Source organism: Ranitomeya imitator, chromosome 4 (genome assembly GCF_032444005.1).
Source record: "Ranitomeya imitator isolate aRanImi1 chromosome 4, aRanImi1.pri, whole genome shotgun sequence".
NCBI classification, from domain to species: domain Eukaryota; kingdom Metazoa; phylum Chordata; class Amphibia; order Anura; family Dendrobatidae; genus Ranitomeya; species Ranitomeya imitator.
In genome coordinates this window covers 438578460-438605793 of record NC_091285.1, presented here as the reverse complement: position 1 = coordinate 438605793, position 27334 = coordinate 438578460, and the positions used below count along the sequence as shown (strand labels likewise).

Sequence of the window (27334 nt, the reverse complement as noted above, 5' to 3'; positions counted from 1 at the left end):
AAAGCCAAATTGGATATAATTCCACACCAAACATAAAAAAGGGGGTGGACAAAAGTATTGGCACTGTTCGAAAAATCATGTGATGCTTCTCTAATTTATGTAATTAACAGCACCTGTAACTTACCTGTGGCACCTAAAAGGTGTTGGCAATAACTAAATCACACTTGCAGCCAGCTGACATGGATTAAAGTTGACTCAACCTCTGTCCTGTGTCCTTGTGTGTACCACATTGAGCATGGAGAAAAGAAAGAAGACCAAAGATCCGTCTGAGGACTTGAGAAACCAAATTGTGAGGAAACATGAGCAATCTCAAGGCTACAAATCCATCTCCAAAGACCTGAATGTTCCTGTGTCTACCATGCGCAGTGTCATCAAGACGTTTAAAGCCCATGGCACTGTGGCTAACCTCCCTGCATGTGGACGGAAAAGAAAAATTGACAAGAGATTTCAATGCAAGATTGTGCGGATGTTGGATAAAGAACCTCGACTAACATCCAAACAAGTTCAAGCTGCCCTGCAGTCCGAGGGTACAACAGTGTCAACCCGTACTATCCATCGGCGTCTGAATGAAAAGGGACTGTATGGTAGGAGACCCAGGAAGACCCCACTTCTTACCCCGAGACTTAAAAAAGCCAGGCTGGAGTTTGCCAAAACTTACCCGAAAAAGCCTAAAATGTTTTGGAAGAATGTTCTCTGGTCAGATGAGACAAAAGGTAGAGCTTTTTGGGCAAAGGCATCAACATAGAGTTTACAGGAGAAAAAAAGAGGCATTCAAAGAAAAGAACACGGTCCCTACAGTCAAATATGGCGGAGGTTCCCTGATGTTTTGGGGTTGCTTTGCTGCCTCTTGCACTGGACTGTTTGACCGTGTGCATGGCATTATGAAGTCTGAAGACTACCAACAAATTTTGCAGCATAATGTAGGGCCCAGTGTGAGAAAGCTGGGTCTCCCTTAGAAGTCATGGGTCTTCCAGCAGGACAATGACCCAAAACACACTTCAAAAAGCACTAGAAAATGGTTTGAGAGAAAGCACTGGAGACTTCTAAGGTGGCCAGCAATGAGTCCAGACCTGAATCCCATAGAACACCTGTGGAGAGATCTAAAAATGGCAGTTTGGAGAAGGCACCCTTCAAATATCAGGGACCTGGAGCAGTTTGCCAAAGAAGAATGGTATAAAATTCCAGCAGAGATTTGTAAGAAACTCATTGATGGCTACCAGAAGCGGTTGGTCGCAGTTATTTTGGCTAAAGGTTGTGCAACAAAGTATTAAGCTGAAGGTTCCAATACTTTCGTCTGGCCCATTTTTGGAGTTTTGTGTGAAATGATCAATGTTTTGCTTTTTGCTTCATTCTCTTTTGTGTTTTTTCATTTAAGACAAATTAAATGAAGATAATAATACCAAATAATTTGAGTTTGCAATCATTTTCAGAAAGAAAATGAGTATTATCTGACAGAATTGCAGGGGTGTCAATACTTTTGGCCATGACTGTACAGTATATGGCAAGGCTCATTAAAGTGTTGATATTGACTTTTTGGGTATGTTTCTCCGGTCAGTAAATGCTGTGGGTTGGACGCTACATACAGCCGCAGCGTCTGACACGCACAGCCAGCTGTTACAGCATAGTGGAGGGGATTTCATGAAATTCCATCTCCACTATGCCTGCAGGGACGCCTCCGGCTTCCCGGCGTTAACGGACATGTGGCGCGTCTTTCTAGACTGCAGCATGTCAATTTATCTTGCGGAGACGCTCCGTCTCTGCAAGATCAATATCATTGTCCAATGTCTAGGACACGGTGATTCTGCATGGTTCAATGAATACATGCGGGATCACCGGCATTCAAAAGCCGGCAGCGCTTTGGACGGAGCGAACATGTGCTGCGTCCAAAGCGCTGCCGGTTTCTGCCCGTGGAAACATACTTTAAGGATTGCTACCTTCAATAGATGGCACTAGGCTTTTAGTCCTTTTCCTCTCTGAAGAGACAATTTGCATTTTTAAGGTTAAGACGAAAAATATATACAAAGTGTCGATATTAAGTGTTTTATTTTCTCTATTTTATAGAAAACAAGAATCTATATACATCATCTACAGGTCAGCTTACATACGCTGAAGAACCTCTATCAAAGTACATGAATACAAATATACTTATGTCATGCCAGAAAAGAATTCAATAAAAAAATAAAAATACACAACTTATAATAATAATAGTATGCTAGATAAACAGGTTACATTTATACATTGTAGGCTGAACAACAGTTACAGCATAACAGTGTACTCGTTTAATGATCTAATGTTCGTAGATGTTGTGACACCCTACAATATATAAAATTCAAACATGACCTTTTAACCTAGAAATGATTGTCTCAAAAGAAAGACCTCTAATAATCGAGCACCTATTAAGACTTTAAGGGAACATTTGCTGATCACTGGGATTGACGGTTGAGACCCTCAGAGATCCCAAGAATGGGGCACTGGAATCTAGCATTTGAATGAAGCAATAGTATGCGCCCCACCACTCCTTTCATTGCAGAGATAGAGTATAGAGCTTGGTTTTCTCCATCAGCTCCATAGACAATGACTGGTGAGCATGTGTGATCATCTCTCCAATCACAGGGGAATTCTGGAGTCCCAAAATTGGGATCTGTGGGAGCCCGGTGGTCCGCTATCAGCAGTTTCAACTATCCTGTGAATAAGGGCCAAGTTCTTATAATGGGCCAACCTGTTAGACAGCAGAGGCAAGCACTGTTGAAACTTTCCGTTATTTAGCTCTTCCTATGCGTAAAGCCTTATTCCAGTCCCAGGAAAAGTCTACTACTGCAGGCTCCATTATAAACTTGCATCAGCAAAAACTAGAAGTATATAGCCAACATAATTTCTGAAGAACAAGATAAACTACAATGTATGTGGTTTCACTTCTCCACGGAGAAAACTGAAGCTTTGGACAGTGAAAGGAATCCTTCCTCGTTTCCCTGGCTAATAGCCTTCATCTCAAGGTGATCATACACATTAGATGAAACTGGAATGTCTGACAGGTAAAAATATTATACCAATGCCTGAGAATGGACTAAAAAATAACAAAATGGAGCAATTCTCGCCTTGCTGATCCCCCCTCAGCTCCATTTCCAACGATGCCCAGATTCCCCGCCAGTCTCTACCTCCTGGCCTATCTTGAAACACAGGAATTGCTAAGAAATGCCCACTCAGCCAATCACTAGTTGCATCAGAACCTTCCTCTGTCTGTGATTGGCTGAGTGGCATTTCCTCTATGATGGGACAAGACCAGAAAGTAGAGACTGGTAAACCTGTGCAGTGTCAGGATTGGAAGCGGGTCAAGTAAGGCAAGCATTTTTTGCCAATTCTAAGCTATTAGTAAAAAAAAAAAAATGAACCCACCGGACAATCCCTCAAATGCTGATAAACCAATTGATTTTTAGCAGGAATGGCTGAGCAACTAATCTATATATATGGGTATCCTGACTCTACTTGATATCAAAAGCTGGGAGTTGGGGGGGGGGGAAGGATAGATCTGTTGGATTAGCCCACTTTTCTCAAAGGAGATGTACTGTCTCCCTTTTCCAAGTTTGCCAAGTGTAACAGATAGTGGATTAATTGCACATAATGTCAACATACATTTTCTTCTAACGGGAATGTCTGCCAAAAACATCTTTCTAGCTGGTCACAAGGGGTCTAGCTACTGTCTCTCGGTTATGGCTAAAAAAGTGGGCACCCCATTGTGGCAGCTCATTTGGACAGAGGACTTCAGTGAACATCCCTTTTTACTATCCCACCTTACATCATATATAGTCAAACTTGTATCTGTGCAAAAACATTCTTTCACTGAGAAAAAGAGTTTCTTGAGTATCCATTACAGTTCTTCATTGATGTCATGAGATATAACGGTGTCACCTTCTGTATTCGGAGGTGGAGCCAGAATTTGAAGGGTCCTCTGGTTCCAGTGGCAGAGATGGAGGTTTTGAGACTTGAGAAGTGGAGCCTTATATAAAACAAAGTTATGGATGTTATGAATTCTCATCAAAGTAGTTTCATTAAAAAAAAAAAAAAAGTTGTTGGGTTTAATGTCTCACCTGAAGGCAGAGGAGCCTTACTGTATCCTGCTGCAGAAGACATTGCCCTACCTAGAGCTTGATTAGACCCCAGAGGTGTCTGCTCAGCACTTGGACCTTTCACTGCAGCACGCTGCTTGGCCTTCTGGTCTTTTGTCTGCTTTGTCCACACCAGACTCTCTCCAACTTGCAATGCAGCCCCCAACTTCTGTGCCATATCAACCATCTAAATAAGGAAGCCCACATGGGGAAGGTTTTAGACATGATGCCAATTCAGGAACATGCCTAGTTCCCACCAAAGCAACATATGGTCATATGGTCCGGTAAAATACTTTATGCTAAATTCTGAAATTTATCAGACTAGAGCAATCAAAATATGCTTCACATTAGAAATACCGATATCCTGATAATATCCTAGAAGAGATTTATTTCTTACACCAAACGTAACTCAGTGTTTTGCTATTGTTTGCATCTTATTATTCGCACCTCAGGGTCAAATTCAGATGAAGTCTCTCTGAGGACACCGACTTTTCGCTCCAGCTCCTGGTACTGGGCCAAGGCTCCCTTCTTATCACCCTGGTTATACAGCAGAACAGCAAAGTTCAAATTCACAAGGGGATCAGTCCTGAGAAAGAGAGAACGCGAGAATATGAATAAAATATCGAAAAAACAACAACATTCAGGTAAACAAAGGAATAAGTAATAAATAATGAATAAGAAACGTTCTGCTCGCTCACTGGTCCAGACTGGCTGCCTGTTGGTATGAGCTCTTCGCATTCTCAGTATCTTCCAGGTAAGTAAGTGACACTTAAAAAAAAAAAAAAGAGAGCGTGCGGTAAGAAGGAGTCTAGAGAGGAGGAACAGCCGGGATGTAACATTCTGTATATACCACCTGCCAAAAGCATGTAAAGTGTTGCATTTCCATGGTGTAGGGAGATGGCTGCACTCAGAAAATGGAAGGCGGAGGCATACTGCTGCATGCTAAGATGAACAAGCCCAAGATTGTATAAAACCCTCCAGTCAAATGGGGAAAGGTAAAGGGCGCGCTTCAGACAACTGATGGCCTGTAAGAAAAATGGCGCATATAAGCATAAGGAAAAAAAGGGGCACGAACATGGGGATTTATATAGAAGACACATTACATGTCATTTCTTGTTCTGTCAAAGAACATTTTTAATCACGGTAAATCATAACACAGCATCCTTAAGAAGACCACCACTAGCACATTTCTTATTTAAAGCAATAGTAGTTTTATTAGCTAGACGAAGACATCACTAAGAGACCCATAATGCATGTAACAAACTGCTCTATTATGGCAGGGAGAAAAAAACGGAAAAGTTGATTCAATCGTTTTTTCAAGCGTAAAAAATACCGAAAATTACCCAATTAGCTCTGAAGATTCACCAGATGATGGCACCACTGCTCAGAACAATTTTTTTCTCCCCAGTTTTTTTTACCCAGCTTTGTATAACACCTTTGTTTTGGTGATCTATTGATTAAAATGTAGTTTGTTTGTGCGGACATGTGTTGAAAATGGTTTCCCATCTGCAGGCAGGATGTTATAAGTAGGAGGAGCTGATCAGATGGGACCGCCCACTGGACTCATATTTACAGAAGTCAGGGACTTTCATGAGTAACATACAAATTAGAGTGAATCTTTTCCCACAATCCTAGACATCATTTTGCTCAGTTTCTCCTTCTCTATACCAAGCTGTCCCTAGATGAGACTGCAACTTCAATGTGACAGGTTTCCTTTAATGTTCCAATATGAGCATTAATCTATTATTAATCTTTCATAAGAAAGACTCAAAGTTGAAAAATGTATACAGATCTGTTGATCTACAGAATTGTAAAGATCCAGCCACTCTCTATATGGATATTTGATCACCTCTTATTGCATTTTATTGCAATGTTGTGGTGGCCAAGAAAAATGTAATTCAGGGGTTTTGATTTTTTTTTCTCGTTACCCCGTTTAACGATCTAATCAAATAACGTTATATTTTGATAGATCGGACGATCTCCTATGAACGCCGGCCACGAGCCAGTATACACAGGAAAATAATAATGACAGGCACGGGGGTCTTCTGTAGACCCCCATCTGTCATGATAACCCATCAGTGCCCCCCGATCACAAGACAGGGGCGCCGAAGGGTGGGATTTGTGAAGCGCTTCTGACTGGCGCATGTCCAATCCCACTGTCAAAGATTGACAGCTGGATTTAACTGGTTAACAGCTGTGTGGAGCTCTGATCCACCCGCGGCTGTTAAAGGCACATGACAGCTGATTAAATCAGTCATCATGTACGGGGGAAAGATGCAGGCTCAGTGCTAGAGCCTGCATCAAAGTCCAGATCAAGACATAAGACGCACCTATACATCATATGTCGTGAAGGGTTTAAACATTTACAGTCTGTAACATATGGTACATCACAAATTAATAAAAATAAACAGACAGATATACATTTTTACCGCTACATATTTCTTCTTCCCATAAAAGCACATTCCAATGTTATTCCATAGTGGGGAGCTCTCCGGGACACTAGATGCAGCAACTCTATACTTACTGAGGGCAACATCATAATCCCCATGAGACTGCATCATACAGCCAGCAGCTAGTATTCCCTACAAATGAAGTATAAAAGTCATAAGCGATACAATGGGTTACATCTGCCGAGTCAGTTTTATAAGCTATGGTACGACACTACTAATTTATGGACTACAATACACCAGCAGTGGCGTGCATGTTTATGTCCACTATAGATAAATACTATATACGCAACAGTATAAATACATTACTATACATACCACTGTAGACAGATACATTACTATATATACATACCACTATAAATGTATTATACATACATGCCACTATAGGAAAACACTGTATATACCGCTATAAATATATTATTATAGATACATACCACTACAGATACATTACTATACATTCCACTAAAGATACAGCTCTGGCAAGAATTAAGAGACCACTGCAAAATGTTCAGTTTGTCTGATTTTTCTCTTTATAGGTATATTTTTAAGTAAAATGTAAATTGTTCTTTTATTCTATAAACTTCTGACAACATGTCTCCGAATTTCCAAGCAATAACTTTTGTATTTTTTTCCTGAAATGGAGAAATGGTCAAAATTACAAAAAAAAAAACAAAACAAACAAACAGTGTTTTCAGACCTCAAATAATGCAAAGACAACAAGTTCATAATCATTTAGAAACAACAATACTAATGTTTTAACTCAGGAAGAGTTCAGAAATCAATATTTTGTGGAATAACCATGATTTTAAATCACAGCTTTCATGCGTCTTGGCATGCTTTCCACCAGTCTTTCACACTGCTTCTGGCGCAAAAATGTAAGCAGTTCTTCTTTGTTTGATGGCTTGTGACTATCCATCATCCTCTTGATTACATTCCTAAGTATTTCAATGGGGTTCAGGTCTGGAGATTGGGCTGCCCATGACAGGGTTTTGATGTGGTCATCTCTTAATTTTTGCCAGAGCTGTACATTACTATACAAACCACCATAAATAGAAACATTACACGCCATTAGAGATACATTGCATCATGTACAAGGCGGACCTTCCCTTACCTTATAATTGCTGGGGTCATAGGTGAGAGCATTCCCAAGGTACTCAAAGGCTTTCTGATATAGACCATTCTGTGGTAAAAAGTGAAAAGTAAGTTTCTAGGTAACGAATGTATAACATACATTCCTGAAAGTATACAGAGAAAACGAGAAACAAATATAATAGACCTTTGAAGGCACCTATAAATGGGAACACCATCTTTACGTTGTAGGAACCATCAGAGGTCCTGGGCTGGAAAAGTAGAACTCAGCTTCATTTAATTTCTTCAGCTAGTTAATAATATTTTCCCAAAGGTAAAATAGCAACGTAAGGGTCTAAAGGCCCTAATACACACTGACAAGACGGGCTGTTGATTCTTTCCCAACAGATGATGTCAGGGAAGACCAGGTTTAATTTTAGGCACCCCACCCCTATACTCAGGTGGTCCAAGCCGCTGCCAGACATCCATATTTACCACTCTCAAATGAAACATATGAAGGTTGAGCTAAGCGGAGAGTTCATGTGTGTGAGGATGTCAGGAGAGATGTCTGTAGGTTAAATAAGTGTTTGTGGAAAAGCTACTGCCCGTGTAAGGACACCTCCAGGGTACATTCACACTGACCGATGATGGGAATGAGCGTTCCTAGGAACGCCAGTTTCTCGATAATCCACCACCGTAAAAAGGCTGCCAAACACCCCATAAATGAGGGAAATGCTTGTTCAGAGAGTGAAATGATTTTTTAAGGTTGATTAGTAATTATTGTTCTCAGCAGCACATTGTTCTATGTAAAATGGACAATGTGCTGCCGAGCACACTGACAGTCTATTACTGATCGCTCTGTGTGCATCAGTAGCGGAATCAGACAGTCCATGCAAAGTATTATATGACCGACGATTGGCAAACATGACCAGTCAGCCATTGTTTAAGTCAGCAAGTCTAAATGCACCTTTACAATACCTCTCTCATCTGTGCAGATAATAAGTATATAATTATTAGTGATGAACGACGTGCTTGGATAACATCTTATCCAAACAGGCTCGGGTGTAATCCGAGCATTTGGGAGTGCTCGTATATTATGTTTTAGTCCCTGCGGCTGTTAGGGAATCCCCACGTGTTCAGGCTGTCTAACAAACAGGCAATCCCCACGTGTTCAGGCTGTCTAACAAACAGGCAATCCCCACGTGTTCAGGCTGTCTAACAAACAGGTAATCCCCACGTGTTCAGGCTGTCTAACAAACAGGTAATCCCCACGTGTTCAGGCTGTCTAACAAACAGGTAATCCCCACGTGTTCAGGCTGTCTAACAAACAGGCAATCCCCACGTGTTCAGGCTGTCTAACAAACAGGTAATCCCCACGTGTTCAGGCTGTCTAACAAACAGGCAATCCCCACGTGTTCAGGCTGTCTAACAAACAGGCAATCCCCACATGTTCAGGCTGTCTAACAAACAGGCAATCCCCACGTGTTCAGGCTAACAGCCGCAACTCATGCAGCCGCAGGGACTCGAACATAATAGACGAGCACGCCCAGATGCTCAGATAACACCCAAGCGTGTTTGGATAAAATGTTATCAGAGCACGTTCACTAATCACCAATAATGAATATATCTGCCAGATGAAAAAACTTCTGACAGCAGATACGTGCCGTGGGGTGACGTGATACCGCTGGATAGGTCAGGAAATTGCAACGACTTTCAAATGCTAGTGGTATTAGCATATCATTTGCATATCTTTTTTCATAGTTTTAAAAGCTTATTCCTTAAAGGGACACTGTCACCTGAATTTGGAGGGAACAATCTTCAGCCATGGAGGCGGGGTTTTTGATTCACCCTTTCCTTACCCGCTGGCTGCAATATTGGATTGAAGTTCATTCTCTGTCCTCCATAGTACACGCCTGTGCAAGGCAAGATTGCACCTTGCGCAGGCATGTACTACGGAGGACAGAGAATGAACTTCAATCCAATATTGCAGCCAGCATGCAGCCAGCGGGTAAGGAAAGGGTGAATCAAAAACCCAAAAACCCCGCCTCCATGGCTGAAGATTGTTCCCTCCAAATTCAGGTGACAGTGTCCCTTTAAGGATTCTTCAATTATTTGTTTTCTATTTTTACCTGTACTATATTAAAATGAAAAAGGAGGGGTAATTTTTTGTGATAAGTACTATAAGTCTGTAAAATGTAAAAAAAATGCACACACAGTGGTGCTTGAAAGTGTGTGAACCCTTGAGAATTTTCCATATTTCGGATTTTCACACAAATCTTAAGGCTATATTGACACGTTGCATTTTTTTCTTTGTCAGTAAAGTAGCTGATTACAAACTGTGTTTTATTGTCTTTTGTACATGCTGATAAAGTTTAGTGTCCCCCCCCCCCAAAAAAAAAATACATGATGCAACTTCCTTAGGTTATTGCACCAAAAAGGCAGCAAAACCTGAATTTTCTGCTGCGTTTTTGCACTTATTCATTGAAACGCTGAAAGAAGTGACATGCTGTAGTTTTCAAAAACGAAGGAGTTTTCCAATTCAGTCAGGGAAAAAAAAATTGGTGTGTGCATGAGATTTCTGAGATTGCTGGCAAAACAACGCATGTTTTAGCCAAAGCATTTTTCTCCATAGTATAAGTAGACATCATGTCGGTCCAAGCTGGACTTAGATATTTATGGTCCTATGCTGCTCTTGTCTGGATGTAGATAAAGAAGGAGGTCATACTGAATGGCAATGGCCTTTATTAAAAGCTTGTTGTCATATTGCCAATGTGAGTTGATCTGAGATATTATCTGTGTGAGTTTGGCTGCACACACTTCTCCAAAAAAATGTCTACACAAATCTAAAAAAAAAAAAAAAAAAAAAAAAAAAAAGTAATAAAAAAACATTGAAACAAATAAAATATTTTATTTGCAGTTTAAAACACACAAACAAAAAAAATAAAGTATATGTGAAGGAGACGAATGATAAGAATTGGATTTTAGGTTTTCCATCACCTGTAAATACAGGAGTCCTAGTGTGGTTAACAGCTCCGTACTCTCTGGAGACAACCTGTGAAGTCATAGATTTGACATGTATATTACATTCACAATAAGTTTTCATAAAATTCTTTGTGTGTTTTACAATTAGTACGTTACACTGCAGAAATTTAACAATGCAAAAATATTCTGCAACATTGTACTTTTTTGGGTAGCAAAAAGTATTATTAGATACAAATGATAACTATATTCAAGGGGTTTATCAGGACTACAAAATCGATGGACAATCCTTGAGGCCTATTGTATGAATTAGGGTTTCATGTTAAAAGTATTTTTTTTAAATGTTTACAGCGTTTTTTCCCTTTACATATCACAATCTGTATTAAAAATAAAACAAATAGAAATCTTACCACTAACATAGTAACATAGTTAGTAAGGCCGAAAAAAGACATTTGTCCATCCAGTTCAGCCTATATTCCATCATAATAAATCCCCAGATCTACGTCCTTCTACAGAACCTAATAATTGTATGATACAATATTGTTCTGCTCCAGAAGACATCCAGGCCTCTCTTGAACCCCTCGACTGAGTTCGCCATCACCACCTCCTCAGGCAAGCAATTCCAGATTCTCACTGCCCTAACAGTAAAGAATCCTCTTCTATGTTGGTGGAAAAACCTTCTCTCCTCCAGACGCAAAGAATGCCCCCTTGTGCCCGTCACCTTCCTTGGTATAAACAGATCCTCAGCTAGATATTTGTATTGTCCCCTTATATACTTATACATGGTTATTAGATCGCCCCTCAGTCGTCTTTCCACTGGAGCTTTTTTAGACTAACTTCCTGTTATTTCAGGAAACACCACATATACATTAGCAGCAATGAACAGATTTTGCCCTATTTTTTTGTACTGAAGCATCTAATGATCATGTGCAAAAGTCATTGTGATGGGTGGGGGAGCAGGGTCAGCTGTGATAACACCTATTGTGATTGGTAGATCCTGTGTCAGATATCAGCTGAGTATTAAGGTGTTGGGTGTCATTGCCTCTTCAGGGTAGGTTACAGCAGTTCATACCACTGTTTGCCAGGCAGGTCTGTGCCAGTGCTGTGCAAATGTTTGTCACAGCGTTTGGTGTAATCTAGCTCAGCCAATCCTTTTGGGCTAGTAGCATTGTCTGATAGTCATCTGAGTAGCCCGCCTGTGAAGCTAGCTACACTGCCTGTGTGTCTCAATTTTTACTGCATCTAATCCAGTTAATAGTTTTGGGCCTAGGAGCAGTGTCTGCACGTCAGCAGAGTAGCCCGCCTGTGAAACTAACTACACCACCTGTGTATCTTTATTTTTACTGCATCTAATCCAGTTAATAGTTTTGGGCCTAGTACCACAGTTTGGCCACTCAGTTCTGCTCGGTTTTCATCCATCAGTTGTTGTGCCAACAACTACAGATACAGAGTTGCCAATTAGTTAAGCACTAAAATGAGTGGCAAAAGGCCTGCTGCTGGTGGAAAGGGGAATAGGCGTGTTGGAAAGGGAAAAAAAGGTTGTGTCCGTGGGGTAGGTGGTAAAGCAACAGTAACATCTGCAGAAGAAAGACCATCTTTCAGCCAAAGTAAGATGTCTACTTCTTTTCGTTGACAATCTGATATGATCCCTTTCTTACGACCATCGCTACAAGCATCGCCAAAAATTCCAGATGAGGCACAAAAACAGCAGGTGCTTGAACGGATATCAAGTGCTTGTTCAAGTGGGCTCTCCTCCATGTCAACATCACAAGTACTCCAGTCCCCAGAGTTGTCACCCCAATCGCACTTGCTTCCTCACAGCTCCCAAGTCTCCAGCCGCCTGTCTGAGCATGGGGTAACACACATGGTTGAGTCTGTAGAGCTGTTTACGCATACTATAGCCTGGGATTCAGAGGTCTGCTCCAAAGCTTCAGAGTCTGCTAGTCAGCAGAGTACCCAGCCACCCACCGCCTGTTTACCTAACTACTATTTTGTAACGGCATCTGGCCCAGGAAACCCTTTTGGGCGTAGTAGCAATTTCTGCTACTCAGCAGAGTACCCCACCCATGAAGCAAGCTACACCGCCTTCTTCCTTTCTCAATCTAACCCCCTCGGTTCTGGGGTGTCCACTCTCCCTCCAGTTCTTTCCTTCTCACAGGTGGACTACCGCGTGTTTTCACACTGTGGCGAATCTTTTGGGGCCAGGCATAAGAAGTCGTCGAGGTAATGAATAATATGTGCCACCTTACAAACGTCCATGACGACACATTCGAGGAAGCAACTAAACGCCTCAAATAATGAGCAGGATATGGAGCACCCCATGGGCAAACAGCGATCTATGTAGTATGCTCCTTCACAGAAGCAGCCCAATGGGAAGACACTGTTCGGAGGCACAGGTAGTAACTGGAACGCCCCCTCAATGTCTGTTTTGGCCATTAGGGTGGCCCTTACCAACTTCTTGACCCGCCCGATTGCTTCGTCAAAGGAGGTACAGTACATAGTACTGTACTTGGTTCCGCGTCGAAGTTGTCTTTTACTGACCTGCCCCTTGGATATGACAAATGGTGGATTAGTCTGAATGTATTGGGTTCATTTTTTCGCACAACTCCCAACGGGGGTACAACTACGTCTTCTAAGGAAAGTGTTTTGAATGGACCCGCTGCCATTCTACCTAAAGATATTTCTTTTTTTAAATTTTTTTTGTCAAGATGTCTGGGTGTTGGTAGAGTGAGTTTAGATTTTTACACCAGCCTTTCTTGATTTTAGAATGGCATGACATGCCTATATCTGTGTCTCCTCCTCCTTTTACTCCTCCACCTCTTTTTTTCCGCATGACTATATGTAGTTGTGACTTTTCCATGTGTTTGTTGTGTCTTCTGAGCAGTTTGTCAGCTTTTGGACACCTTTTAAGGTGTTTTCTATGTGTTTGAATGCGTTTGTGTTTGCCTGCCATCGGTTTCAGTGGGGTTCGACGGTGTTCGAAGAACATTCGTCGAACACGTCCCTGTTCGACGAACCCGAACCGAACACTAGGGAGGTGGCTCAACACTATTCGTATCCCTTTCACTGTTCTCCTCGTTTGTGTGGTGTCTTATACTTAGGTAAATAGATTCACACACACTACAATCCTCTCCCCATTCCAGAGGGTCCGGGACAGACAGGGTCACTCATGTCGTCATAGGTAAGGATCTTCCTTTTGGCAGTCAAGTTTTTTTCTGGGGCCTATGTACTCCTTCCTAATGCCAACTTCCCATGGAATTGACATAGTCCAGGTTTCCATGGACTCTCCTTCCTTGACTGCTCATGTCCGATTGTGCCTATTAATGCCCATCTTGTCATGCTTTCTAGCAGGTTCCCAGTACCCTACTCTCAAGTCTTTCTTGTCATTTCAATTTAATGGTCTTTTCTGGGTTTTCTTTTGGAATCCTTAGTCCAGCCGTTCCAAAGAGGGAAACGTCTCGTTCTTCCTATATTCCCGCTCTCCTGAACTTACTGCGAATGGGACCTCTTCTCCGTCTCTGGACCCTCCGGTTTCCAGTTTTTCCACCGATACAGTCCTCCTGTCCCAGAGAGAGCATCCCTCAAGGATACCAACGACGGACTAATAGTCCATGGCGAAGTCGACCATTAAAGTGTCAGCCGCTACATTGTGCCCTGCCTTTGTCTCCACCTAGACAGCAAGGCTTATAGACGCATGGGCTAAGCTGCTCCATAAGGGCACCCTTCTTGGAGTCCGATCGGAGGAAATCGCTGTCCTTGCAGACTAATTTACTCCTGCAGGAAGTACATGGTATCCGTCCCCGCGGATGCCGCTGCTGCTTGGACATCCAGCAATATGATGCCCTTCCGAAGGACCATTTGCTTAAGGCGTGACAGGACTTATCCTCTAGGTAGTCCCTCACAGCTTGCCTTCCGAGGGTTTTCCGTCAGTTTGTCTCCAACTTTAACCATTTATTAAGGAGGTCATTGGAGTTAAAGTTCTCTTCTTCCTCAGACTAAACCTCGCTGTTCTCCTGGGACCGCGTGTGCTTTCCTTTATTTTATGAAAGCCTTTATCCAGGTCCTCCTTTTCTTCAAGATATCGGACACTCCTGCATTTTTCTGAGGGGCGGGTCCATTTTCATTGTATACCTTCCTTTCAGGCTCTCAACCACTTCCAGAGTCTGTGGCAGCAGTTTGTACATTCTGTGGATCACAGGTTCAGTGCTCTGCCCTTATCTTGCCGAGGTTCTCCATGGTTCTGTTCATCATTCTTGATTCCCTTCCCTTCGTCCTGCTCGAACTCATCCTTTGTAGCGTTCTCTCATCATGCTACCGGGTCAGGGCAAGGTGCATCTATCCAACTAAGGCCCCCTTTTCAGTATAAGGGCTCGGTGTAGAGAGGCCCTCCGACCTCCAAATCAACGTATGCCCGCAAAATCCAGTCAGCAATGTTTAGATTTACCAGGCCAGAGCAGTGCTCCTCCTTCCAGGTTTAAGGCGCACTCTACCCAGGCAGTAGGCGCCCCCCGGCGGTGCACATATAGGGCCTCTGCCTTGCACCTCTACTGACCGATATTCGGTCCTCCACATGTTCGCAAAATTTCCATGCCTAGCTTAAGCGTATGCCAGCTTAGGTAGGAAGACCTTGCAGGCGACGGTGGTGAATTCCTCTGACCTAGATTGGAGTTGACTGCTGTTCCCGCCCGAGGGACTGCTTTGGGACGTCCCATGGTTTCCTGTGTCCCCCAATGAGGCGATAGAGAAAACAGGATTTTTGGTTGCTTACCATAAAATCTGTTTCTCGGAGCCTTCATTGGGGGACACAGCACCCTCCCAAGTTGAACAGCTCTGTTTGTTGTGTTATACTGTTAACGTTTGAGTTCTTTGAACACTCTGAGTGTTTGAAACTGTTAATCTGTAGAGCGCTGCGGAATTTGTTGGCACTATATAGATAAAAATTATTATTATTATATTATTATTCTTTGTCTTTTACACGTTGCTTCTCCTACTGCTTTCTCACTAACTGAATATCCTACTTCCTGTCGGTAGAGTGTACACTGCAGAGGAGGAGCTAACTTTTTTTTATTTGCATAGTGTCAGCCTTCTAGTGGCAGCAGCATACACCCCATGGTTTCCTGTGTCCCCAATGAAGGCTCCGAGAAACAGATTTTACGGTAAGCAACCAAAAATCCTGTTTTTAGGGACCACCTCACATTTAAAGTGAGTTTGGGGGGTCAATAAAACAGAAAATACCCAAAAGTGACACCATTCTAAAAACTGCACCCCTCAAAGGTACGCAAACCCACATTCAAGAAGTTTATTGTTGCTTCAAGAGAGCTAAAGCAATGTGGAAGAAAAAAAAATGAACATTTTACTTTTTTCACAAAAATTTATTTTGGAACCAATTTTTTTTTATTTTCACAAGGGTATCAGGAGGAAATGGACCACGAAATTTGTTGTGCAAAAACTCCTGAGTTCATCAATACCCCGTATGTGAGGGAAAGCGACTATTTGGGCGCATGGCAGGGCTCAGAAGGGAGAGAGCACCGTTTGACTTTTTGAAGCAAAATTGGCTGTAATCAATGGTGGCGCCATGTCGAGTTTGAAGACCCCATGATGTACTTAAACAGTGAAACCCCCGAATTCTAACTCCAACTGTAACCCCAACACACCCCTAACCCTAATCCCAACCATAACCCTAACACACTTCTAACCCTAATCCCCACCATAACTAAACCCTAACCACAACTCTAACCCTAGCCCAACCCTAACTTTAGCCCAACCCTAACCGTAGCCCCAACCCTAACCGTAGCCCCAAACCCTAACGGAAAAATGGAATACTTTTTTTATTTTATTATTTATACCTAACTAAGCGAGTGATGAAGGGGGTTTTGATTTACTATTTTTTTTTTAATTTTGATCACTGTGATAGGGTCTATCACAGTGATCAAAATGAACCAATAGGAAAAATTTCCTATCATTGCCGTGCGGCGGCCGGCAGATCTCAGAGGGTGCACTGCACATGCGCTCGTCACTTTCTTCTCGGAAGACACCGCGGGACTTCACGGGGGGGTGCGGGGGGATTATATCAGGGACCCCATTTCTCTCTCCTCTGATGTGCGATCACATCAGAGGGGAAAGAAATTAAATGGGAAATTGGACTTTTTTTTTTTTTCCTTGTTATGGTCACCGTTACCGAGACCCCGGAGAAATTCCGACAATGGGGGCGCTGTACACTTATTTCTCAGCGCCGTTAAAAAGCAGCACTGTGGAATAACTACCCTTAACTGCTGCCATTAAAAGGCGTATCAGCCGTCCTTAAGGGGTTAAAGTGGTTTCAATAGTTAACTAGGATATTTATTATTACATCATTTTTATGATTCTAATAGTTGTTAATTAATATTTATATTTGTTAAAAAAAGGAAAATACAGCAAAAATAACTCACAATGAAGGAAGCATAGTGCTCAGTGGTGCCTTCAGTTAGCTGATCTACGGGGCTGCCGAGTCAGACCCCCACAGATCTGATAATGATGTCCAAACCTTAGGGCGCTGTCAGATGGCTGTATAAATTGGAACGCATTGCACGGACTGGTCAGCTGCTCTCTCAACCAGAGCATGACAGATGCATTGAAATACATGAAGCTGGCACACTCGGGTAGGATAGCTTCCAGACAGTCCATTCACAGTGTTTCTGATCCCGTTCCTATTTATATGGACATCTGACTATGCCCTTAGGAAGAGTAATGAATTTTGTGTAACCAGAACATCTCTTTAATAAATCAAGTATTGTTCAGGAAAAGATTAGCCCTTTTTGCCCAAAAATGCAGAAAGATTTATTTTTTTCCAGTACTCAATTCAGTTAGAAAACAGAGCATTCAAGTTGGACAGCAGAATACTCACTGCAGTGCCTGCAAATAGGTCTGGATAGCGCCCTCCATGTCTCCCTCCATAAGCTGGATCTTTCCCAAGGTCATGGCGCTGAGCTCTTGTCTGTGCAATTGAAGAGCAAGATTCAGCTGCTCTTTACCCTTCATAGAAAATAGAAATGTTATAATGGGTAACAAAACTGCCTAAAAGCACATACAAAACACAAGCATGCTGCCAATGCTACCCACCTACACCCGCAAAGTATCTACTAAGGCTTTGTTCACATTAGCGTTGCGCGCCGCTGCGTCGGCGACGCAACGCACGACGCACAAAAAAAGCGCGCAAACGCACGCAAAAACGCTGCGTTTTGCGACGCGTGCGTCGTTTTTTGACAAAAATCGGACGCACGAAAAATGCAACTTGTTGCATTTTCTTGCGTCCGACGCTAGCGTCGGAAACGTCGCACGTGTCGGAAAACGCAACAAAAAAAACGCACGCGTCCCCCATGTTAAACATAGGGACGCGTCGCCGCTGCGTCGCCGACGCAACAGCGACGCACATTAGCGGAACGCTAATGTGAACGTAGCCTAAGAGCTTTCCCATATAACATTTCTGTGGTCCTGTATTTGGCCTGCAAAAATCTGGAAAACCCCAATACAAACTGTACAGCGAGTCTAGATTTCAATAGCTGCAACTGCTGCAATTAAGAAGTAAAGAACAAGGATTGCACCTCTGCAGATATTTTTATTTGATCAGCTGCAGCTAAAATGAAAAGATAGTCTTACTGTGAAAAGAGTTTCATGTACAGTGGGGAAAAAAAGTATTTAGTCAGCCACCAACTGTGAAAGTTCTCACACTTAAAAAGATGAGAGAGGCCTGTAATTGACATCATAGGTAGACCACAACTATGAGAAAGAAAATGAGAAAACAAATACTGAAAAATCACCTTGTCTGATTTGACAAGATTTATTTGCAAATTATGGTAGAAAATAAGTATTTGGCCATTAACGAAAGTTCATCTCAATACTTTGTAATATATCCTTTGCTGGCAATGACAGAGGTCAAACGTTTTCTGTAAGTCTTCACAAGGTTGGCACACACTGTTGGTGGTATGTTGGCCTATTCCTCCATGCAGATCTCCTCTAGAGCAGTGTTGTTTTGGGCTTGTCGCTGGGTATCACGGACTTTCAACTCCCTCCAAAGGTTTTCTATGGGGTTGAGATCTGGAGACTGGCTAGGCCACTCCAGGACCTTCATATACTTTTTACGAAGCCACTCCTTTGTTGCCCTGGCAGTGTTTTGGGATCATTATCATGCCGAAAGACCCATCCAAGTTTGACCTTTAATGCCCTTGCTGATGGAAGGAGGTTTGCACTCAAAATCTAATGATACATGGCCCCATTCATTCTTTCATGTACACGGATTAGTCGTCCTGGTCCCTTTGCAGAGAAACAGACCCAAAGCATGATGTTGCCACCCCCATGCTTCACAGTAGGTATGGTGTTCTTTGGATGCAACTCAGCATTCTGTCTCCTCCAAACACGATGAGTTTTGTTTCTAAAAAACAGTTCAACTTTGGTTTCATCAGACCATATGACATTCTCCCAATACTCTTCTGGATAATCCAAATGTTTTCCAGCAAACCTGAGAGTGGCCCGGACATGTACTGGCTTGAGCAGGGGGACACGTCTGGCACTGCAGGAACTGAGTCCCTGGCAGAGTAGTGTGTTACTGATGGTAGCCTTTGTTACAGTGGTCCCAGCCCCTGTGCAGGTCATTCACTAGATCCCCCTATGTGGTTCTGGGATTTTTGCTCATCGTTCTTGTGATCATTCTGATCTCACGGGGGGAGATCTTGCGTGGAGCCCCAGATCAAGGGACATCATCAGTGGTCTTGTATGTCTTCCATTTTCTTACTATTGCTCCCACATTTGATTTCATCACACCAAGCTCCTTGCCTATTGCATATTCAGTCTTCCCAGCCTGGTGCAGGGCTACAATTTTGTTTCTGGTGTCCTTCGACAGTTCTTTGGTCTTCACCATAGTGGAGTTTGGAGTGTGACTGTTTGAGGTTGTGTACCGGCGTCTTTTATACTGATAAGTTCAAACAGGTTCCATTACTACAGGCAATGAGTGGAGGACAGAGGAGCCTCTTAAAGAAGTTACAGGTTTGTGAGAGCCAGAAATCTTGCATGTTTTTAGGTGACCAAATACTTATTTTCCACTATAATTTGCCAAATAAATCTTGCCAAACTAGACAAGGTGGTTTTCTGGATTTGTTTTCTCATTTTGACTCTCATAGTTGTGTTCTACCTATGGTGTCAATTACAGGCCTCTCTGATCTTTTTAAGTGGGAGAACTGTGCTAATCTATGTGCACAAGGTTAATACATGTGCTGTTCTATGGTTATAAACTATGAACAATGGACCTGATTCATCAAGACCAGCGATTTTGTTGCCAGTCTTGATGAGGGGGCGTGTTGGTTCACGAAGAGGCACACACCTCTTATTAGTGATGAGCGAATGCGCTCAGATAAGGTGTTATAGGACAAGGCGCTATAGTATAAGGTGTTATCTGAGCATGCTCGTGTTCTAACCGAGTGTCTTCAGCGTGCTCAAATAATATGTTAGAGTACCCATACATGCATCTCTCACGGCTGTTCGACAGTCGCAACACAAGCAGGGATTGCCTAACAAACAGGCAATCCCTGCATGTGTTGCGGCTGTCAAACAGCCTAGAGACATGCAGGTGCGGCGACTAACATATTTTTCGAGCAAGCCAAAGACACTCTGTGTTAGCATATGAGCCTGCTCAGATAACACCGTATCCTATAACACCGTATCCGAGCACATTCACTCAGCACTACTCTTAATGAATCAAGCGAAACACATAGTAGCGTGCACCACTATGTACATCTTGCCACAAGTCTTACTCCAGCCCCAGCTGAAGTAAGATTTGTAGTGAAAACAGCAGAAGCTGATTTTTTTTTTGCGCAAACTTGTGTTGCGTAAAAAATTGCGACTTTTCAAAGCTTTTTTATTTTTTTTTTTTACTAGAAAGCTGGCGAAAAAGCTTTTATGGAGCTCCCCCACTGTGTGTAGTCTGACTCTGCAGTATGTGTTACTCACATATTTGTGGCTAACCTACTCCTGAGCGCTGGTGACATTTATGGCCAGTGCTCACTCTTTAAAAATAAAACAAGCAGACTGATATGAAACCTTTATTTCACATGTCTTACCTTGCTGAGGTCCTTCAGATACAGGTAACAAACTCCCAAGTTGTGGCAGATTTCCTAAAGAATAAAATGCAAGCATGAATAAATAAATAAATAACACAACCTGAACTAAGCATGATTAAGTCTAGGAGTCCAGCTACTAAGGGCAGGAGCTGGTCGTCACCGTAATCTCCAAACCAGATAGTATGCCTCTCCTCTAGAACGTTCCCACAGTAGGAACACTGCCTCCTGTAGTCTTAATGGCCTTTCTCATCTCTAGAATTAGCATTGCCCTTCAAAAGGAGCTGAAGGGTTATTCTCTTCTCAACAGAGCACCACTTCCCTGTCTCCCAGTGTTTTGCTTGTTGGGGGTTTTGCACTCCTGATGATTGCAAAATACCGTAAGTCAAATTTATATGCAGTTTATTACAGCAACATTGCCTTCTCTAACACTGGCGCAAAGTAAAACATTATAATCAACCATAGCAATACAGTATGAAGGAGAAGTGATGGAGCTACAGCTTGGAGAATGTCCCATGGCTGGTAGGCCAGGAAGACCTTAGAGACGTAATAATGAGAGCAGAGACTCACACCGTACCCAGTCTTTATTGTTGAGTCTCGCTGCCTCATTGTAAACCTCAACGGCTGCTCTGTGCTTCCCCAGCAAAAACCTGGAAACAAAAAAAAGAGAAATCTATAAGACCTAGAACTATCGAGAATGGAGAACAAAAGGGATTTTCTGTACAAAAAGATACTACATTTTTTTTTCTCATTTTCAAGATATTTTTTGCTGTTAACGAACAGATGCATTTTGATTTACATATAAAACGTTTACAACCTATACAGATCTAAGACCTCTCACAGATGAGACGTGGATACCATTTTATCAATCCTTTGTTCTGATGCTTCGTTACAGTGCACCAGAAGTATGATAAATCTATGGATCCAGAGAACACGAAGCTTAGGCCCCTTTCACACATCAGTTTTTTGCCATCAGTCGCAATCCGTCGAATTTTGAAAAAAACGGATCCGGAGACTGATGCTGCCGGATCCCCTTTTTTCTCATAGACTTGTATTAGCGACGGATGGCCTCACGATTCATCCGTCTTTTGCCGGATCCGTCGAAAATTGTTTGTCCGAAGGCCGGAGACAACGGACAAAGTAACATTTTTTGCGTACGGCGAAAAAACGGATAGCAAAGGATTTGTCGCCGTCCGTCGTTTGCTGGAATGGAAGCCTATGGCGCCGGATCCGTCAAATGACGGAATCCGGCGATGGATTCCATTTTTTTTTTAACTGAGCATGCTCCGATCCAATTAGCCAGATCCGCTAGTCAAATCCGTTCAAAAACGGATCCGCTGCATCAGTTTTTCACAATCTGCGACGGATCCGTCGATCCAACGGATTGTGACTGACGGCAAAAAAACCTGATGTGTGAAAGGGGCCTTAGATCACAGCAATCTGCGCAGCCATCACTTTGCTGTGAGGACGAGATCTCTAGGCATTTCCAGCCTCTGGATAGCAATGAAAATGTTTCCATTAACTGGAAATAAAAGGGTTTTTTATTAAATGAAGCAAAATACACTATATCATTGTCTGGCATCACATTATAGAATGATTACATTCGATTTGCATTTAGAACATAGAAAACATTAAACGTAATGTGAAAGTGACATACTTTCAGGACTACTATGTGTACATCCCTAGGTGCCCATATAATCAATGTCGGTCAAACATCAAAACCATTCAATGGCGACAGAACTTCAAAGCAATCAGCCATTTATGAAAGAAGTCTGTGAAATCTCCTCGCATTACCATCGGGATATCTGCGCTCTATATGGCTTTTAGGAACGACTTGTATATGGCTTATCAGAAAATCATTTCAAAGACTTTTGGTGCACAAGCACTTCAATGGTAATTGAGTGCATTTATGGGAATGTGTCTCTTGAGAGTCACATTATAACTAACACATGTACAGACAGGGCAGTACTTGTATGTGTATGGTGCACCCTCTCCATCTACTATATAAAGCTGAATGTGTGTGTGTGTGTGTGTGTGTGTGTGTGTGTGTGTGTGTGTGTGTGTGTGTGTGTGTGTGTGTGTGTGTGTGTGTGTGTGTGTGTGTGTGTGTGTATGTGTGTGTGTGTATGTCCGGGATTGGCATCTGCACCGTCGCAGCTACAGCAACAAAATTTTGCACAGTCACACGTCTGGACCCCGAGAGCGTCATAGGCTACGTTGTGAGGTGAAATTTTAACCCCGCGCTTTCCAATTCACTAAACAATTTTGCCCCTATCTACATAATAGGGGAAAAAAGTGAAAGGAAAAGTGCTGGAGGCGTCGCAGGTACAGAAACAAAATTTTGCACAGTCACACGTCTGGACCCTGAGAGCGTCATAGGCTACGTTGTGAGGTGAAATTTTAACCCCGCGCTTTCCAATTCACCAAACAATTTTGCCCCTATCTACATAATGGGGAAAAAAGTGAAAGGAAAAGTGTTGGAGGCGTCGCAGGTACAGAAACAAAATTTTGCACAGTCACACGTCTGGACCCTGAGAGCGTCATAGGCTACGTTGTGAGGTGAAATTTTAGCTCCACGCTTTCCAATTCACCAAACTATTTTTCCCCTATCTACATAATGGGGAAAAGTGAAAGGAAAAGTGTTGGAGGCAAATTGACAGCTGCCAGATGTGAACAAGGGGGATTTAAAGAATGAGAGCGATGGCGCCAAAGAGTATATACCGTACAGTTGCTAAGGTGGGGCCCCGACATGGGATACTCACCACACATGGGGATATGAACACACACACAAAATGCGCCACACACTACCACGAGCTTGAACACATATACCACCCTCAGCACACATTTCACCACACATACACCAACCTCGCCACATAAAAGTCGAAACACAAAAGTCGCCGCTCAAAACTCACCACGCGCAAAACTCGCCACATGCAAAAAATAGGCTCACGCAAAACTCGCCACAAGTGCAAAACTCACCTCATGGAAAACTCGCCACACGCAAAACTTGCACATGCGGAAAAATTGCCACATGCACAAAATTTGCAACACATGCAAAAGTTGCCTCACACAAAACTTGCACATACTCAAAAGGCACCAGACATAAAACTCACCACGTGCAAAACTCGCCATGCGCAAAACTTGCTGCACACAACTTGCTACACTAACCTGTCACATGCAACTCGACACACAAAAAGTTGCTACACGCATGTTGCCACACAAAACTCATCTCACAAAAGTCGCTACATGCATGTCGCCACACACAACTCGACAAACGAAACTCGCCCTAAAACACACACAAGTCTGGTATTAGCCTTCAAAAATAAAATTCTGATTAATAAGCAGACAAACTACAAGAGCAACAAATGTACCATATAGGAAATACGGCAGCTGTCAGTCACATAACCTGTCTATTATGTGTATGTGTGAGCTAATATATACTGCCAGGGGGAGGGCTTCCTGTTGGCTGGGGATTTATCAGGCTGCCAATTTAGCTTACAAATACTGAGGTAAAAATACTGAGCAAATAACGTGTGAACGAGGTCTAATACAGGAGATCACACAGGTATATACTATATACAGGGGAGATGACACACAGGTATATACTATATAAAGGAGGAGATGACATACAGGTATATACTATATACAGGAGGAGATGACACACAGGTATATACTATATACAGGAGCAGATTACCTACAGGTATATACTATATACAGGAGGAGATGACATACAGGTATATGCTATATATAGAAGATGACATACAGGTATATACTATATACAGAAGGAGATGACACACAGATATATACTATATACAGGGGAGATGACACAGGTATGTACAGGAGGAGATGACATACAGGTATATACTATATATAGAAGGAGATGACATACAGGTATATACTATATATAGGAGGAGATGACATACAGGTATATACTATATATAGGGGGAGATGACATACAGGTATATACTATATATAGGAGGAGATGACATACAGGTATATACTATATACAGGGGAGATGACATACAGGTATATACTATATACAGGGGAGATGACACACAGCAGGTATATACTATATACAGGGGAGATGACATACAGGTATATACTATATACAGGAGATGACATACAGGTGTATACTATATATAAGGGAGATGACAAACATGTATATACTGAGGTGAAAATGAGAGGTGTGAGGTGAAAATGAAAAGGTGTGAGTGCAAAATGAGAGGAGTGAGGGAAAATAGTGTAGTGATCGGAAAATGACAGATGTGAGGTCGAAATGACAAGTGTTAGGCGGGAATGAGAGGAGTGAGGGAGAAAATGAGAGGTGTGAGGGAGAAAATGAGAGATGTGAGGGGGAAAATTAAAGATGTGATTGGGAAAATGAGAGGCGTGATGGGAAAATAAGAGAAGTGACGTGCTATAACTAACCACAGATATTTACTATGCCCAGGCAACGCCGGGCTCTTCAGCTAGTCCAAAATAAAGTACTTGGTTACATTGTGTTACATGTACAGATGTACCCTCTCCTGGAACCATTACTGAGCAATATGTCCTCCTAGCCATCTCTCTCTCTGCCTCTTGGCATACCTCTGACATGATACCTCCAGGCCTTATAACACAGCTCAGGCGATGACTTGCTGCCTGAGTATTCTGGTAGTTGGTACCCACACCACGGCTGTGGACTGCTTCATCATTTCTGAATTTGTTGATCACACACCAAGCCTACCTCTGCTACAAGAAACTCCACTAATCCTACTGGACAAATTTTCCTTGGACTTGTGATAAATCAAGCTCTGCTACATCACTGGGTACTCTGCTATACCACGGGTCCATTCTATTTTGGACTTAAGACAAACCAAGCTCTGCTACATCGCTGAGTCAACTCTATCAAACTGGAATCGGATTCCATGACAAACACAGCTCTGCTACATCACTGAGTACTCTGCTATACCGCGGGTCCGTTCTACTTTGGCCTTAAGACAAACCAAGCTCTGCTACATCGCTGAGTCAACTCTATCAAACTGCTGTGAGCTCTGAATCGGATTCCATGACAAACACAGCTTTGCTATATCACGGACTTTACTCCACTACATCGCAGTCCTGCCATAGGACTTCCTATATAACTCATCTCACCTACCACAGTTCCTTACCCAAATGTCCTCAGCTTTCTTGCTATCTACTACTAGGTTGTGCCTGTTGCAGCCTCTTAAGGTACCGTCACACTTAGCGACGCTGCAGCGATACCGACAACGATCCGGATCGCTGCAGCGTCGCTGTTTGGTCGCTGGAGAGCTGTCACACAGACAGCTCTCCAGCGACCAACGATCCCGAGGTCCCCGGTAACCAGGGTAAACATCGGGTAACTAAGCGCAGGGCCGCGCTTAGTAACCCGATGTTTACCCTGGTTACCAGCGTAAAAAAACAAACAGTACATACTTACATTCAGCTGTCTGTCCCTTGTCGTCTGGTTCCTGCACTGACTGCTGGCCGTAAAGTGAAAGTGAAAGCACAGCACAGCGGTGAGTCACACAGCGGTGACTCACCGCTGTGGCTGTGCTCTGCTTTCACTTTACGGCCAGCAGTCAGTGCAGGAACCAGACGGCAAGGGACAGACAGCTGAATGTAAGTATGTACTGTTTGTTTTTTTACGCTGGTAACCAGGGTAAACAGCGGGTTACTAAGCGCGGCCCTGCGCTTAGTTACCCGATGTTTACCCTGGTTACCAGTGAAGACATCGCTGAATCGGTGTCACACACGCCGATTCAGCGATGTCTACGGGGAGTCCAGCGACGAAATAAAGGTCTGGACTTTCTTCCCCGACCAGCGATCTCCCAGCAGGGGCCTGATCGCTGCTGCCTGTCACACTGGACGATATCGCTAGCGAGGACGCTGCAACGTCACGGATCGCTAGCGATATCGTCTAGTGTGACAGTACCTTTAAACTCTGCTTCATCTGATTTACTGATTCTCATTTTCTCATCCTATTCTGGTAAAAGCCAAATGTTATGTGGTGTCATACTGGATCACAAACAAATCAGGCATTTCGGTTGTGAAAATGCTTTATATCTGATTCTACTGGGCAACATTTTTCTTTTTTTATTCTGTGTAAAGATGAAGTTCTAGTTAGTGATGATAAATGGCGCATTTCTACTGCACAACATGAAAGATGACACATCCACTGAAATAATAAGAGTTAATTGTGTGTGCTACGTTTCCAAGGTTGTACTCAACCTCAACGTGTGATCATTTGTCGCACTTGCATTGTACTGATTAAAGGGATTTTCCACAATCTGTCCATTTGCCCCTATCGCAAGTAGCTTGTCAAAATAAAGCACACTGGAAATAGTGGGCTGGTTATGGAGTTAGGTGCTGTTGGGGAATCGTTCACTGTTTTAAAGGAGTGTTAGGATTTATGGGAAATGTAGTGCTGAAAAAAAATGTGGAAGAATCCTCCGAGGTGCGAAATCAACACAGAGAGGCGCAGTTTAGGTGATCATGTTATAGTAAAACAAGCCCGAGAGGTAGCTAGCAAAAAGCGAAAAAGGTACGGGAAGTGGAAGGATTTAGAAACATGACTATAATGCAAAGAAAGCATTTTCTCCAAAAGAAAATAAGTGGTGGAAAACCCCTTTAATTAATTGCCATCAATGCT

The 27334-nt window shown here is 42.7% G+C and overlaps 1 protein-coding gene across 2 annotated transcripts in view; it reads right to left on the bottom strand.

The window, feature by feature from the left end:
• Positions 1–2026: 2026 nt before the first annotated feature.
• The window catches only part of BBS4 (Bardet-Biedl syndrome 4), a 45885-nt gene continuing 20577 nt past the window's right edge, over positions 2027–27334 (bottom strand). The window contains exons 6-17 of one of the 2 annotated variants that reach the window (XM_069765625.1): positions 21260–21332; positions 20686–20739; positions 17481–17608; positions 10616–10670; positions 7662–7730; positions 6533–6685; positions 4957–5128; positions 4802–4871; positions 4551–4689; positions 4086–4290; positions 3871–3994; positions 3699–3837 (exon numbers count right to left, since the gene is read on the bottom strand). In XM_069765625.1, the coding sequence (XP_069621726.1) occupies positions 3903–3994; positions 4086–4290; positions 4551–4689; positions 4802–4871; positions 4957–5128; positions 6533–6685; positions 7662–7730; positions 10616–10670; positions 17481–17608; positions 20686–20739; positions 21260–21332 (1210 nt within the window). In that variant the 3' untranslated portion in view covers positions 3699–3837; positions 3871–3902. Of the gene's footprint in view, positions 3995–4085; positions 4291–4550; positions 4690–4801; positions 4872–4956; positions 5129–6532; positions 6686–7661; positions 7731–10615; positions 10671–17480; positions 17609–20685; positions 20740–21259; positions 21333–27334 lie in introns of both variants that reach the window. The other variant, XM_069765624.1, reaches the window with a different exon arrangement.